The 17,774-nt window shown below is 38.8% G+C and overlaps 1 protein-coding gene across 2 annotated transcripts in view; it reads right to left on the bottom strand.

Moving 5' to 3' along the window:
• The window catches only part of LOC144961835 (poly [ADP-ribose] polymerase tankyrase-like), a 99,105-nt gene extending 81,664 nt beyond the window's left edge, over positions 1-17,441 (bottom strand). The window contains exons 1-7 of one of the 2 annotated variants that reach the window (XM_078894893.1): positions 17,283-17,441; positions 9,357-9,430; positions 5,608-5,794; positions 2,980-3,297; positions 2,620-2,670; positions 1,437-1,484; positions 147-273 (exon numbers count right to left, since the gene is read on the bottom strand). In XM_078894893.1, coding sequence (XP_078751019.1) covers positions 147-273; positions 1,437-1,484; positions 2,620-2,670; positions 2,980-3,297; positions 5,608-5,794; positions 9,357-9,416 — 791 coding nt within the window. In that variant the 5' untranslated portion in view covers positions 9,417-9,430; positions 17,283-17,441. Of the gene's footprint in view, positions 1-146; positions 274-1,436; positions 1,485-2,619; positions 2,671-2,979; positions 3,298-5,607; positions 5,795-9,356; positions 9,431-17,202; positions 17,222-17,282 lie in introns of those variants that run through there. The other variant, XM_078894897.1, reaches the window with a different exon arrangement.
• Positions 17,442-17,774: the final 333 nt, after the last annotated feature.

The raw sequence follows: 17,774 nt of genomic DNA, 5'->3' as shown, positions 1-17,774 counted from the left end.
AAGAAAAAAACAAAAAATAACAGCCTAATGCTTCAGTCTACTAATCAAATGCCAAGAAAATTGAAATTACATTGTGAATGATGAGACAAGTATGGATAATTTAATCCTGTTACACCACATAATATGGGACCACGAAATTGTATTACCTGGTTTCAAAAAATGGGTCCTTTTCCAGAACCCTGATTTTAGGATTGGGTTTCAAATTTCTGTCTGGTCCTTTCTTCTTTTCAACTTTCATGTTCTGTTTGGAAACTTTAGACTTTCCAGCATCCGCTGTATAAAAAGTTTTTTAAAAAGTCAGAATGCCTTATATACTTCAGTAACAGTTAGTTAAAGAAGATAAATAGTGATTGCAATAAATTTGAGAATCAAGAAAATGAAAATAATATACAACATAGGAATATTTAGAGTTCAGGCATGCAATACTCTTCAGCCACAGGCCATATTGGTGAGATGCCAAACACTTCCTCCCTAATGCAAGGAATGGACCTGTCTCAAGAACATAAAGTCCTTCAGAGCCATTAGGCCCATAAAGTCGGATTCTATCCCGGTTTCTATAGCATGAAATGGACAATAGCAATTGCTTGCTACCCTTTAGACAGGACATGTCTATTGCAAAATACTTTCTGCCAGATCTAACAGTCCCAGCTACCCAATCACTGCTGAGTGGACAGATAAAAATCTCGACTGCACCCGGCATCGATTGTGAAGCGAGTGCTCTACCAACTGAGCTATCGGAAACCCCTTCAATAGCATACTCAGTGCTTATGTGACTAAAATTAAATCCTATTTTGACAAGTGGTATCTCATGATGAGCACTTCGTAAACCACAGCCACTGCTTTCCACATAATCAATGTGAAGCATCCCTGAAAACTGATCAGTTACTCCCGCATGGCCCCTATCCTAAGCACCTGGGGCTTATGCTGGACCACAGCCTTGTCTAACAGGCCTATCTCAAAAGTGTTGCTAGGAGGATAGAGAAATGCAACATTCTTCAAGAGGACATCAGCCCTGGCACTATGCTTCTTGACAGTGGACTGCGGCACCTAACAGGAATGTCAAGAAAGCAGATGCCAAACTCCACAAGTGTCGGGAACATGAGTATCAAAAATTATCTGAAACTATCTTTTGGGCAACTTTATAACAACAATGTAATCATAAATGAGTCAAATTGAAACATTCATATTTTAGACATTGGAGTGATTCCCTACCATAGTACACAGGGATATTAAATCAGACCTGAATGTTAAATAATAAGGAAACTTTTTTTTTTAATGCAACTATTTACTCTAAATAAAAGTAAGAAGTTTTTGAGTTTTCCAAAAAAATTGAATTTTACCATTAATTCAGATTTTGACATTGCTCATTGCATGACAGTCACAATTCAAAATATTTTGTCATGGCAAGACAACTAAAATTCAATCATTTTCAATACCTTTTCCTTTTTTCTTCTGTGCTGGTGTAGAGGATTTTGTTTGCTTTCCTGCAAAGAAAAAAATAATAAATAGACACATGCATTTTGACAACCTTCCATTATTTTTTGTAGCAGGTTTCCAATTTATCTAAACACTTTTTTTGCTTTAAAATGTGTCAAATAAAAATTGGGAGTGTATCTCTGTTCAGCAAGTAGCTATGTTGTCTAGTGGTATGACAATCGCTTTCACATGGGAAGGTCCTGAGTTCGAGCCTCGCACGGCACATAGTTGAGTGTCCTTGGAAAAGGCTCTTTACTCATTCTCTCACTGTACTCAAGTGTAAAATGAGTACCTGGCCGTTATTGCAATATCGCCTAACAGGTGCCGTGTTCCATTCTAAATGTTACGTGTTGCTATTGGTCAAGGACCCCTTGTAAAGTGCTTTGAGCATGTTTAGTGGATATTGGATATATATTTTTTAAAAGCTCAAAGCTCAAAAACTCAAGATGATATCGATTTCGTTTTTTTTCTTCACTATTCAAATTCAACAGAAAATATCAAATAGCTATGCGAGGCTATACTATGATCAATCATTACTGCACTTAAATAACCAACTAAAACAATTTTAGTAAAATCAAGAACTTTCTTCTTTTTTATATTGCAACTCAACACACACCTTACTAAACACCAGGGATTTGGCAAATGGGTCTGAATGCTACACATTCTTAAATAACAAGTCCTTGAAGTCAAGTGATTTATCACATCACATAATCTCCCATGAACAAAAGAAAATATGTATGGCTACGAGCCCTTTGGATAAAAAAAAAAAAGATCTTTTTGACAGAACATACACATTTAGAGTAATCTGTATGGTTACTTTCATAAAACAATGAAATCATGATCTAAACAAATTTAAAATGAATATTAAGATCAGACACAGTGGGAAGTATGGAACTACTATTAGCTTGTAAATTACTGTAAAGCATTTCACCTGTGTGCCCATTCTGCGTTAATGCCTGATTTTCTTGCTTCTTGAACTATGGCACTTACACAGAAACCCCTGTACAATACATAAAATTCTGCTTAACTAAACTCAACTGTACTAGGACAATATAATTCATCTCAACAAAACCAGTACTTTAAAAACATAAAATAGCACCTGCTCCGAATTTTAGAAAATCTGTAACATGATAAATGATTCACCTTTAGATGGCGACTTCTTTCTCCCTTTCTTTGGAGTGGTTTCTTCATCCTCTGGGGAAATAAAATAGACACTAGATCAAGTGCAATGTAAACATTTTTACAATAATGTTATAATTCACTTCAATAATAAATTATGTTTTTAGGGGGATTCTTTTGGGGTTTTATGGGATTTTTTTTTTTAAACTTCATATTATATGTATATTTTAAAAATAAGAATAGGGGATATTGTGTACCATAATCTGCATGCCACTCTTAAATTTCAAAAACAAGCCAAAATTTTAAAAAATTTCCCAAAAAAAGTTACTTAAAAATCGAATTTCTAGGGTGAAAAAAAACATCAAAATAAAAATATTAACTTACCATCATCTTCACTGTCCTCATCTTCATTGTCATCAAGAGCCTCCTCTTCCACTTCATCTGCAGTAGCAATTCCCTGCTCTACACGAATGGCACGATCTAAAATTTTCTCTATTCTCTTCTTTTCATCAGAAGGCAATTTGAAGCTGTCTCTAGAAACTTTGGTCATATTTATTTCTGTAAGAACAGTCTCCATTTCAGTGCTGTCTACATAATCAAACTTGTACACATCTGGTGGTTTATCCAGACTGAGCCATTGAATTCTCAGACGCTTTGATTTCTTATAGATATTTTGAGCTGCACGACAAAGGTAAAAGCTTCCTATGGACAAGACAGATAAAAGAAGAAAATAAATAAAATGGATAAGCTCATAAATCCCTCATAATTTATTTTTAAATTTAAAAGATATCACATGAATGATTTGAAATCTCCATTAGCATAGGTAATATCAATAAATATCTTCTATAGAAATAGAACAACTCGTTTGGGACTGAAAAGTGAGGTTGACTTTATACAATGGAAAACAATGTGCTGAGTACTAGAAAGTTATGTAAATGCATTGGATTCCTGGCTGAAAGTTAAGAGGGATCAATTTGCCTGAAAGACAGACCAGTGAAGCCAGTTTGCCTGAAAAAGAAGCTAATTTAATTTTTTTTTTTTTTCTTAGGTCTGCGATTCGCCGTTTGATTGCCAATCTTCCCAGAGTGAAAAGTGTATTTAATTCTATGATCCTAAAAGTCTTTTTATTTAGCAAAAGACAAAACAAAACACAGTATTTTGTCCACATGATTGAAAACAGAAGTGGAAAAATTGAGTGGATGAAAAATACCAAATTTATATAACAGCGAACACCAAACCCAAATAAAAATAAATTATCTTCGTCATTTAAACATTCATAAGCAGCAATCTCTAGTGATTATAGAATTATCTGGTTTATGGAGACACCAAGATAAGACATTTCTTTAAATCAATATAATTAAGGCTCGGAAATTGCAATCCCTAGGGCTATTGCAATTCTAAACACTCTAGAAGTGATCAAGAGACCCCAACCATAGTACTTGCTTTGATGCTAGTGTTGTTATAGGTTGTAGTCGCGATGATTCTTTAGTGGTGGTGGTCATGATGATGCTGTGGTGGTGGTGTTTGTGGCAGTGCCAATACTGTGATGGTGGTTGTAGCAGTGGTGACTACTAATTCTACAAATATAACTACTACTAGTAATACTACTACTAGTTTTGGTTCAAATATGGAAAATACCCAGTAATGTAATATACAAGTTGATTTGAACCTACAGCTTTCTTATAAATCCCCACTTAATAATAATCATAATTTAAAAAATTAGACATACATATTAAAGAAAAAAATATAAATTTTAAAAATCAAAATAAAGTATGTACAGTTGCATTAAAAGGGAATTAACTCATTTATGTTTATTGACAATATAGTCCTTGATTGAAGGCTTCATTATCAAAGATGTTGGTTCTATCTCATTTTCACTTAACAAGTTATATTCAACAAGAAGTAGAAGCTTAAATTAGATCTGAAACCATCTGAAGTATAAAATGCTTATATGCATAATTCAATGCAAATCTTCAAAAATGGTGTGAAAGGTTTTTGTGAAAACCAGCTTTTCATAACCAACTGAAAAGATAAATATAGTACAAAAGGTGACGCATCCCATGTAAACAGATCAAATGTATGACAGAAAAGTGACACATGTGTATAACTGTAAATAAAAAAATTAATAAAATTCCCTTTATTCACCCCCATGGGGAAATAGGGTCCAACAGTCGTGACACCACTTCCCTCGTAATGGCGCATAGTGACTGGTTCTAAACTATCGGAACAATGACGGATGCCATTATCTCCATCACCAACCTTATAAAATACTTCTCCGACGAGCATAAAAGTGTATCCAGAGGAGAAAAACATTATAAATCTGATCATTTTTTTAACTTTATACATGCTGATCACATGACATGTGAAAAAGTTTAGCAAGTATGAAGAACAAAAAGTACTGATTTTCTTTTCTTAGAACCAAGCAGCTGGTTGCTGGGCACACGTGACATCAGACTATTGAATCCGATTTTTTTAAGGGTCTATTCCAAGGGAAGACTGGAATAACACAGGCGTCAACCGCAGTGTAATGCCACAAAATGAGCTAGAGAGAGGTGACTGTTGAAAATCTTTATGTTACGCAAAGCCGCATATATCCATACAATAAATGAACATGTTCAAAGAAAAGAATCTGAAAACATGAAGCAAAGAAGAAATTTATAAATTGACATTTGGAATTTTGATTAAAAGTAATCCTTATCTTCTTGTGGTAGTGGAAATGATTGATTATTAATTGATGATGGTAGTGTTTGACGATAATGATGATAATGTGGTGGTGTAGTAACAGTATTGGTGATGAGGTGGTGATAGAGGTTAAAATGTGGTGATTATAGTGATGATCACTTAATCAATTTCATAATTTCTGAAAGTCAAAATCAGAACACATCAGCTTAGAAGTCGTTCGTGGTTTTGATTTTAACAGGAAGCAATTAAATCCCATCTACCATCATATTTTATCAACAATCAATGTGGCCAATTATGGGGGTAATCTGATACAATTATGATCTCACTGACCTTCTGCTCCTCTCACAGCAAGAAAGCAGCTCTTTTTATATAGCAGGATATTTTCATCTTTCTTTTCCTCTTTCTCAGGTTTGAATTTTGGTTCCAAATCATCTAGTGGTGATTGAAATCTTGAAACAGGTACACGTTGTCGTTTTGCAGACGCTCTTGGTTCAATGTCAGATGCACGTGACTTTCGCTACACAGAAAAACAAAATATATCATCATTCAAAATTTACAGATTCTGATTCTTTTCCAATTTGAAATAGAAAGAAAGGCAAAAGTAAAAGTAAAAGGAACCACAGTTGTTTTTTCGTTGTTTTCTTTTATCATGAATTGTCAAATATATTCATTATTACACCATAAAAACTAGATCATTCAAATAACATAATGGGCATAAGACCTTTTTATAAATGTTTCACAAGTCCCTCTTGAAACTCTCTTTAGTTCCACACAAATGGATAGAACAAACAATAATTAACTGTTACATAGTGACCGTTTTATTTATAGATTTTATCAACTTTTACTTTTATCAATCTTTTTTATTTGAAGACAAAAGTTAAATAGATCTTTTATGTGAACAAATAAATTTTGTAATATTTCTTCAAGTTCTACCATTGTTTTCATGATCCAAATGATGATGATAATGATAAACCTTTAAACCAAGAAAAAAAAACATTTTTATGCAAATTTGAAACTTTCTTTATGGCAAACTTCCCAATATTAAAATGGTCCCATGAAAGGCAAATAGATTATTTATGTCATTGGTGCTATTTTATTTCCAAGTACAATGGTCTCTGTTTATAAGCACAGTCCTCATAAATCAAGTAGAACATGCTTATAGCTGGATCTTGCTTATAGGCAGAATCAGATTTTTTTTTTTGCAAAGACTGTGATTAACGTTCATATTACAGTAACAATAGCTTTTTCTTCTTAGATCCCAAATGTATATATGATGGTATGCACCAGGTTGCAGACTTGGAACAGCCATTGGTCCATTAAGAATTCATTTCTAGCTTTTTAAAAATTCTCTTTTTAATTAAATTCTATAGTCAAACAAACCCTTTCTTTACTACTACAATATGTGTATGCATGGGATGAGAGGTAAAGTAGCTTGTGATTGCTGCTTTGATTGGAGATACATGTTTATAGAGATACAACTTGAAATTCGGCTCACAGGACACCACTCGGAGGAATTTCACTGTCGAAAGAGGAATTTCCGCATACAAGAAATGGGAATTGGGATGGTACATATTTGGTATTGTGTTTACTTCTCGGATAATTCTAAATAGATAACTAATTAGAACTATAAGATATGTAAACATAATAACAAATACCATTCCAAACTCCCTGTGCTTCAAATGAAGTAAAGTTCCAAAGCCTACTGGACTAATGGTGGTGGTTGCAGTAGTTGTAGCAATGGTGATGTGGTAGTGGTGGTTGTAGTTGTTGTAGTAGTGATGGTGGTGTGCTAGTGGTGGCAGTTGTAGTAGTTGTGTTAGTGATGATGATGTGGTGATAGTGGTTGCATTAGCTGTGGTATTGATGATGTGTAGGTTGTGATTACAGTAGTTGTGGTAGTGATGATGATGTGGTGGTGGTTATAGCAGTAGTGGCACTGATGTGATGGTGGTGGTTGTAGTAATAATATTAGTACCGATAATCTGGTAACGGTGGTTGTAGTAGTTGTGGTAATGATGGTGATGGAAGTGGTAGTTGTGGTAGTAGTAGTGGGATTGATGATGAAGTGGTTGTGGTGTTGGTTGCAGTTGTAGTGATAGTGATGATGTGGTGGTGGGGGTTGTAGTTGTGGTGAGTGATAATGATGTGGTGGTGGTGGTGGTGGTTACAGTAGTTGTGGTAGTGATGATGATGATGAGCTGGTTGTGGTGGTTGTAGTAGCAGTGGTAGTGCTAATGTGGTATGAAGGTGGTGGTGGTTGTAGCTGCAGTTATGTGGTGGTGGTGGTTGTTGTAGTTGTAGTGGTAGCGATGATGATGTGGTGGTAGTAGTTGTAGTAGTAGTGGCAGTGATGGTGGTGGTTGTAGCGGTAGTGGTGGTGGTTGTAGCGGGAGTGGTGGTGGTGATGATGTAGCGGTGGTGGTTGTAGCAGTATTGGTAGTGATGATGATGTGGTGGTGGTTGTAGTGGTTGTGGTAGCAATGATGACGTGGTGCTGATGTTAGTGGTTGCAGTGGTTGTGACAGTGATGATGATGATGTGGTGGTGGCAGTTGTAGTAGCAGTGGTAGTGGTGGTGGTTGTATTTGCATTGACGATGTGGTGGTGGTTGGAGTAGTAGTTGTAGGGATGATGATGTGGTTGTAGTTGTAGTAGTAGTGTTGTAATCGTAGTGGTGGTAGTGATGATGATGTGATGGTGGTTGCAGTAGTAGTAGTGGTAGTGATGATGTGATGGTGGTGGTTGTAGTAGTTGTGGTAGGGGTGATGATGTGGTGGTGGTTGTTTTTTTTGTTTGTTTGTTGCTTTAGGTCTCTTCCAACACAATTGAGGTTATATGAGAGACCGCTGAAACAAAAAAACAAGCAATCTAACAAAAATAGTACAATTGTCAATCAAAATCATAACCTAAAGATATCATAAGCTAAATTATAAATAACCAAGAACAAACAGGCAGAGGATTTACAGGAAAAAAAAATATCCCCTGTCAAAAATACAATCACAAACCAAAGAAGCAGGATAGGCTAGTAAAGAGAAGAAGAAACGACATCACTATCGGATCGTACAACCATGCGAACATCATAGGTATATGATTCAAGGGTGATGCTCCCATCCAACCACCCGCGTGGTGGTTGTAGTAGCTGTGGTAGGGATGAAGATGTGGTCGTAGTTGTAGTAGTAGTGGTGGTAGTGATGATGATGTGATGGTGGTTGTAGTAGTATGGGTGGTGGGGATGATGATGTGGTGGTAGGGATGATGATGTGGTGGTAGGGATGATGATGTGGTGGTTGTTGTAATAGTAGTGGTGGTAGGGATGTTGATGTAGTGGTTGTGGGGAGTCTTTTTTATTCATTTTTTTTTTTATTAAAAAAGGTGGAATTGTGATGGTGATTGGCAGAGATAAACCATCATTTAGACGTAATTCTGCCCTTAGGCAGAGGATTCTCAGCCCATCATCGTAAGCACATTTAACTCCTCTGTGAAATATACTGTTGTCATCAAAATGACTGTCTTGATCGACGATTAATTATGATCATATCTTTCGACAGTCTGAGCCCTCCCTTCTCTTTCCCTGCTTCCAGCATCGTATCAACACACTATAAGTCACTACAAGGCTTACATGCATCCCACTGTTTCAATGAGCTGCAAAGTCTGCCTATTATTATCACAGAGATTTTATTGCGGACGTGCATACTATTTTTTCACTGAGTTATAAATTGTTATGTGCAAGTTAAGTAATATTAGCCCTATCAATCTTTTGCATTGATTTGTATTTATTAATTTGTATTTAAAAAATTGTATTTTTCATTTTTGTTATCTACTCATTTTCTTTTATTTTTGTAATTTTAAACAGAAAATTGAGCGTGCTTATAAATGGAGTCCTTTTTTATGAACATGTTTATAAAGGGGTAAAAATGTATAAATAAAAAATCTGTTTTGCCTCCCGAGCATACAATATAGTCGGATTGTACTTGTAGCCAGAGTACTTATAAACTGAGACCACTGTATCCTTTTTTCAAACATCTAATTTACAGATTTACAAAGAGTATTGAAAATAAAGGTATTTTGAGGATCACTTACTTTACCAGAAGATGGTCCAGGTGTAGTTTCAACTGTGGTTTCGGTACTATCTTCCTCCATTTCAATTGATTATTCTGAAAAAATAAATGATAAATATGTTTCGACAAAAAGTCATTTCTCAGGCTTGTAAATGGTTGGTGAAAAACTTGTCGAAACTTTTTGAACACGCGAAAATAGACACAACAGGACAAAAATATGGATTAATTAATAAACACAACACAGATATGACACATCAATTGGCAAGTCAAATCATGTCACTTTCCCCTACTTATTTATAATGAGGTCCTTATTTTATGGTACCAAAAAAAAAATCCCAATTATTTGAGGGCTCAGGTCTGAGTTAGTTGTAAAATTAAAGGAAGAGAACAATTCCTACCCTTTTGAAGGATGTGTATCTAGTGCTTGACACAGGAAGCTGTGTATCTTCGCTCCTGTTTGTTTGTGTTAAATGTTTACGCTGATTCTTTCGTTTATTTGGATTAATTCTTATTTAAAAAAGACGACGACGACGAAGAAGAGGAGGTGGTACGGTTGTGTGAGAGCTTTCGAAGAAGAATATATATTTCGAAGAAAAATAAGTATTTCGCATTATTTTTTTTCCCGTCTCACATCCAGACGGAACCAATAAATCATAGAGAAAAAGAAATGAGACACGGAGAAACGCATGTGTGTCAGTAGCAAAATAGAGAGAAACCTTCCGGTCGGGGAAGCTCCGACACACTTCTGTGCGTGTTATTTACTGACTAGGTGTGTGTTCGACGACTCGCACGAACTTTGCGACCCTCTCTCGCTGGCTGTGGCACAGTAGCCAGGCAGTGAATACATCCACGTCTAGCAGAGCGACATAGAAACGGCCTGCCAGTCGGGCCTATTTTTTGGACCATTACAAGAGCAGTATGGGTGTTTTCTATTAACAATGAACAATAACAGAAAAACCCTTTGATAAAAATGAATGAAACTTGGCATACGATTAGAAAAGAGGTCAATCTATCCCATGCCATCGTACAAGTTTGTCCCATATTTAGAACCGGTAGAAATCATCCACTTTCTGCGACTGTTTCCAATATTTCGAAAACTAATTGGAGATACAGCTTGGCAGGGTAATTCATTATTATGTATTCTCTACAATTTCCAAATTTTAGACATCTAGCATAAGTACTTTTTCCATAAAACATTGAAACATCACCCCATCTACCAGCAAAAAGCTGGTCTCCCTCCTTCCCCCCTTCCACCACGGCCGTCACCGACAAGCTTCGTCACCACAAGACATTGGTTGGCATGACGAGCCCATTAAAGCCAGGGGGTGATAGGATACCAAAGACATTGCCTGGATGTTGCAATTAATTAAAAACATTTTTTAAATATTGAATACACAATAAATAAATATATGTTTGTCTTCCACTATGCATCTGCTAAATTAGAGAATTATAAAAGCCTTACGATATCAGTTATTGTTACGTTTCACTGTTATGTATTTGTTCACAGATGATGCAATTGTCTTTCTTCGATATTCTGTATCTCTGAAATAAAATTGGGATTGAAAAAGGACAAGGCCTTATTCATTTATATCGAAGAAACTAAAAGTATGACGGATGCTAGAGATCTCGCGGAGATCACCGCAATAAGATGTCCTGCCCCAGGCTGTCTAGAATCATGGACATCAAACATCCCTTCAGACGTCCTGCTCAGACTCCTCGACATCCACGTGAGGACTGCTCATCCGACTACATCCCCTGCAACAGCGCCCACGGCCACAGGGGTTAAAGCTGAAAAAGTCAAGCGACCGATCATCTCTGTGTCAGGAACAAGCGAGGAATGGACAAACTTCAAGCAGAGGTGGTCGGAATATAAGCTCGCCACGCGACTTAGCGGCCAGGACATCATTTTTCAACTCCTTGAATACTGCGACGAGGCCCTCCGTAGAGACTTATCAAGGAGTTTCACTAACCTCACGTCATGTGATGAAAATACTCTCCTCGATAATATTAAAAAACTCGCAATCCGCCAAGAAAACGTCATGGTGGCTAGGTTACAACTCCAGCAGATGCGACAAGACAGAGATGAACCAGCCTGGACCTTTGCCGCACGCATCAAAGGTCAAGCTAGTGTCTGTCAGTACGATTTGAAGTGCACATGTGGAGTCAATGTCTCATACAGTGATCATATGATTCGGGACACTTTGATAATTGGCTTAGCAGACGACGACATTCGCCTCGATGTGCTGGGACAGGCTGACCAAGACATGTCACTCGACAACACCATCCGTTTTATCGAGGCTAAGGAAAGCAGGAAGCGCTCGGCTGGCAGGATTAACCCCCTTCCTCTAACGCTCACCCCTACATCAGTCAACGCAGCAAGTAGCACGTATAGACAAATGGAAAGAAAACGTCTCACTGGGCAAAACCGACCCCCTGAAAGGAAATGCGGCTATTGTGGTAGAGATGGACATGGCACTAAGAAACAAGACAGAGTCAACCATTGCCCTGCATACGGTCATATATGCACCAATTGCGACATTCCGCACCACTTTGAAAATGTCTGCAGAAAACCAAAACAGAAAAGGCAAGGCAACTCTGCAACAGCTGTGTTTGAAGCACTATGCTCGATTGATCGTCTTGACCATCATGTGTACAATTCTGCACGCGAGTCATGGGAAAAGCGCCCATCTGCACAACAGCCGACAGTCCAAATTGAGATCCAAGCCCTCCCGTCAGATGCTAACGACCTTGGAATCGATTCCACCCTGTGCAACCCAACCAATACGGCAAAAGCCCTGGCCATTGCAGACACCGGCTGCCAATCATGTCTTGCTGGAACCTCACTCCTTACACAGCTAGGTTTAACCACTGCCCACCTCACTCCTACTTCAATGAAGATGAGAGCTGCAAATCAAAACCCCATCGAGATCGTGGAAGCCCTAGCCCTTCGAATAACAGGCTTCACACATTCCATGCAACGGAAAACAACGCGTCAAATTGTTTACATCTCGCAAGCAACTGACAAATTTTTCTTATCCATGGAAGCCTGCAAAGACCTTGGTATCATACACCACTCATTCCCTTCAATAGAATCAGCCATAATAACAGACTCTATGAAGACCATCCAATCTGTCCTACATAGTGAATCTAATAATACTGCTGACAAAGACCCTTGCGATTGTCCCCCTCGCCAGAAACCACCACCCCTCCCAACAATCCTGCCCTTCCCAGGCATAGAAGAAAACAGAGAAAAGCTTGAACAATGGCTCTTAGACTACTACAAACGTAGCACTTTCAATGTCTGCGAGCACCAAGGGCTACCAATGATGTCTGGACCCCAATGAGACTCCTTATCGACGATGAGGCCACGCCTGTTGCACACCACACCCCTATCCCAGTACCCATCTACTGGCAGGAACAGGTTAAGGCTGGCCTTGATCAGGACAATCAACTTGGCGTACTGGAACCAGTTCCAATCGGGACCCCAGTGTCATGGTGTCATCGGATGGTTGTCTGCGCTAAGAAATCGGGAAAACCTCGCCGAACCGTGGACTTCCAAGCCCTTAATCGCTATGCCACTAGAGAGACGCACCACTCAGTCGCCATTCCACCAGGCCCGCATGGTTCCACACAACACGAGAAAGAGTACTTTCGATGCCTGGAATGGCTATCACAGTATAGCACTAGACCCCGAGGACAGACACCTGACTACCTTCATAACCCCTTGGGGCCGATACAGATATTGCGTGTGCCCTCAAGGGTACATTTCATCTGGCGATGCCTACACAAGATGATTCGACGAGATTATACGTGACATCGGCAACAAGACAAAAGTAATTGATGACACTATCATGTGGTCCCAATCCATAGAAGACAGTTTCTTCCAAACAGCCAAGTTCCTGGATACATGTGGCAGGAATGGGGTCATTCTTAACCCATCAAAGTTCTCCTTTGCAAAAGAAACAGTCCAGTTTGCAGGGTTTGAAATTACGCCAACAACTGTTCGTCCATGCCCACAAGTCTTAGAAGCAATTCAGAAATTTCCCAAACCCCGCACAATCACCGACGTGAGAAGCTGGTTTGGCCTTGTAAACCAGGTCTCATATGCCTTTGCGTCAGCAGAAAGAATGCAACCATTCCGCACACTGCTTCAACCCAAGACACCATTCATGTGGACTGAAGATCTAGACAAGCTGTTTGAAGAAACTAAGTCCATCATCGTCCAAGAAATTCAGAGAGGCGTGGAAATATTTGACAAAAACAAACCGACATGTCTGGCCACTGATTTCAGCAAAGATGGCATTGGATTCTGGCTACTACAAAAGCATTGCACATGCGCATCAAACAAACCATTCTGCTGCCGAACAGAGTGGAAAGTGACATTAGTGGGCAGCCGCTTTACATCACCAGCAGAGGCAAGATACGCCCCGATTGAAGGAGAGGCCCTGGCTGTGGTAGATGCCCTCAACAAAACTCGTCATTTCGTGCTAGGCTGTCCCAACCTGATTATCGCAGTTGATCACAAACCCCTCCTTAAGGTGTTCAGTGACAGGAACTTGGATGCCATCCCAAACCCACGACTCAGGAACTTAAAAGAAAAGACACTGAAATATCGGTTCCAGATTACTCATATCCCTGGTGTCCATCATGTTGCTGCAGACACCATCTCACGCAAACCAGTGGGCGAAGCCGAACACCTCCATCTACCCGACGATGCAACCCCCATCTCCACTGACCTCAGCCTCCCTACTCTGCCTCATGACTTCCTCATGGCCATCAGAGCACAACCTGCAAACCCCAATTTACACGCAGATGAAGAAATACCCATTGGAGGTATCAGCTCAATAACTTGGAACGATGTTCGTGTTGCCACCAGCAGTGACCACTCAATGGTTGAATTAATTGACCTGATAGAAAATGGGTTCCCTGATGCAAAAGACAATTTGCCAACAGAACTTAGACCTTACTTTCAATTCAGAGACAAACTTACAAGTTTCGACGGTGTGGCTTTGTACAATGACCGCATAATTATTCCTCCTAGTCTGCGCGACAAAGCCCTTCGAGCCCTCCACTCAGCTCATCAAGGTGTGTCCCAAATGTTTCTCCCGCGCTGACGCCTCATTTTTCTGGCCTGGGATGACCGCTGCAATAAGTGAAATGCGAACGAAGTGCCAGTCTTGCAACCGCATAGCCCCAACTCAACCAAGTGCTCCCCCTACCCCGCCAATGCAACCCCAATACCCCTTCCAGTGTATCTGTGCAGACTTTTTCCAATATGCAGGACATAACTACTTAGTAATTGTCGACAGATATAGCAATTGGCCCATCGTGGAAAGAGCACATGGTGGATCCACAGGCCTCATTACCAGCCTAAGACGCACTTTCACTACTTACGCATCAGTGATGAACTCTCATCTGACGGTGGCCCAGAATTCACCTCTACAGCCACAACAACGTTCCTGCGCAACTGGGGGGTCCAACACCGTCTCTCCTCAGTGGCATTCCCCCACAGCAACAGCAGGGCAGAGATTGGCGTCAAGACCATCAAACGAATGATCATGGACAACACCGGTCGTGACGGGAACCTTGACACAGACTCCTTCCAATGCGCCATCCTTCAGTATCGTAACACGCCAGACAGGGACACTCGACTATCCCCTGCGATGTGCATATTTGGAAGGCCAATCAGGGACTTTATTCCGATACACCCAGGAAAATATATCCCCCATAAAACCTGGCAAGAGACCTTGGCCAACAGGGAAGATGCCTTAAGAAACAGGCACATGAAGGATGCAGAAAGACTATCTGCCCATACTCGCATTCTACCCCCCCCTTACTGTTGGAGACTGCGTCAGGATACAAAATCAGACAGGGCCATTTCCCACGAAATGGGACAAAACAGGAATCGTTATTGAAGTCCGTCAGTTCGACCAGTATGTCGTCAGAGTTGATGGATCGGGCAAAATAACACTAAGAAACAGAAAATTCCTGTGCCTATATCACCCAGTGATTGCCAGGGCCCCTCTAGCCACACTGCCTACACCCACCACAACAGTGGCAAAGAGCAATAATTCAATGCCTGCAACACCCAAGATGGTCTCCAACTCAGCAGGCCAGAAAGCAACTCCAGAGACAGTACAGCCCGATGCTCCACCGCTCGAAGAGCCACCCAGCAACGGTCCTGCTGACAAAATTATCGTCCCAACAAAACAACCTAACAAACCGATTGCTCCAGCCGGTGATGCCGAAGGAACTCCACCTCCTAGGACAGCTCGCTTGCCCCGCGCTTTGATGGCCCTCCAGCCATACAACAAGCCTGGTCTGAAGGAAACAGACCAGCTACCCGAGAGGCGCTCAAGAATTAAATGACTTTCATTTTACGTTACTTAAAACTCGAAAATCATTTAGTACGAGTCTAATCTATATCCCTGTCCTCTATCTGCGAAGAAAGCACCATATTATTGCAACTGATCATCATTTTTCTAATTTAATATCAGTCTTTGTCCCCTACTTGTCAATAAAGCACTATCCAAAGACTTGGGGGGCATAGAGAATTATAAAAGCCTTACGATATCAGTTATTGTTACGTTTCACTGTTATGTATTTGTTCACAGATGATGCAATTGTCTTTCTTCGATATTCTGTATCTCTGAAATAAAATTGGGATTGAAAAAGGACAAGGCCTTATTCATTTATTTTTATTTTTTTATACATTTTTATTTTAATGTACAGAAAATACTTAGGAATTCAATCTATTGTCTAATAATATCCTATATCACCTTGTCACAGTTGAGCAAAATGGACTCACCCAATTTCTAAGAATTGGACTTTTCCTTTGACTTTTATGGGTATATCATTTTGTGTTGACCGCTGTCTCAATGTTTCCTTACATTAGGTATTTTAACTTGTTTTTATACTCTCTCTCTCTCTCTCTCTCTCTCTCTCTCTCTCTCTCTCTCTCTCTCTCTCTCTCTCTCTCTTTTTGTTTCCCCCACCCCCTCTCCTTACCCCTGTCTTTCTCTAAGTCATTTTAATTTGTTGGTATTTTCTTCTTTATATATTAGGCAGGTTATAGTTATATCAATTATTATGACTGACCAAAAAAAAAGATCATAACTTTTGAAATTAATGATGGATTTTCAAAATTTAAAATCCTATGTATTCAGCTCACATGGAGATTTAACTTTAATTCTATAACTTTTTTTTTAATAACAGTTTTAAATCAATATGTCAAAATATAAAAAATAATTTGTTGTTGCTAAAACTAAATACATTTTCTCAACTTTCCCTAAAAGATTTAAATTAAATAGCAAAGACAACAGAAGAAGAACCTTTTTCAGCCTTTATAATTATTATAAACCTTAAATTTAAACTTAGACTTGACTTAGAAAGAACATATTAATATTATCTCAGTATCTGCTTAATTAAGTTTTGGAATCATTTGAATTTGAGCCGTGTTAAAAAGCACTTTATAATTATGATATAGAGGTTTAATTGACCACAACCCAATTTGAATTTTTTACCAAAGTACCTAATACTAATATTAATTAAGAAAGACGTCTATGACTATACACTATCCTATACTCTTTGACTTTGATATCTTCCTATTACTCTTCTTAACTTACACACTCAACAGTCAACACTTGAAAAAAGTGGTTAAAATTGCATCAATGTCATCAACGCTATTAACGAATTACTCTCTCGAACTTTCGACACATACTTTAGAGTTAGAGTTGTTAGTAATACCTATAAATAAGTTCAGTTCACTGAAACTACTCTCGACAGTGCTGTTTTAGTTTGTTATGAATCGTCTGCGACTGACAGCAGAAGAAAAAACATCAAGATGAGTGACCACCTTTCTAACCAACCTTACAACGTGCACATTAATATGCAACTGCAATCACTGCATGAATTAAACTCGCAATGTATAATTCTTTGAAAGAGATACCTGACAGTCGGTTAAATCAAGCTAAGACGGTTGCATCAAGTTGAAAGGATAAAATCGTTTCAGTTGCAGTAAAGTTGAATCACCGGCAAGAGCTTCCAGGAGCCGCCATTTTCATTCATAAAAGCCTTCCAGTTAATGAGTCGAAATAATCAATCTAACAATCGATTACTAGTTCAAAATTGACTAATTCCTGGATAAAACAATGATCATATTTACTCTTTATTCAATTGAGTCATTCTTTATGATTTTCGGAGATAGTCAAAGAGAGACTTTCTTTATAAATGAGGCTCGTGTCATCTTGACGGTGACGTAGGTTTAATAAATAGAACAGCCGAGTTGTTTATTTGAATAAAAAGTTCTTAAAAATCTTTAGGTACGGAACAATGTGAGGATAAAATTCTCAAGCGCGATAGTCTTGTCAAATGTTGGTGTGTAATATCGTTGATGGAGCCATTTTGTCTTCGTTTCGAAAAGAAAATTGATTAATGTTAG

The sequence above is a fragment of the Berghia stephanieae genome, chromosome 1 (genome assembly GCF_034508935.2).
Source record: "Berghia stephanieae isolate SIO BIC M18660-M18661 chromosome 1, UCSD_Bste_1.3, whole genome shotgun sequence".
Taxonomy (NCBI): Eukaryota; Metazoa; Mollusca; class Gastropoda; order Nudibranchia; family Aeolidiidae; genus Berghia; species Berghia stephanieae.
This window is presented reverse-complemented; position numbering and strand designations above follow the sequence as displayed.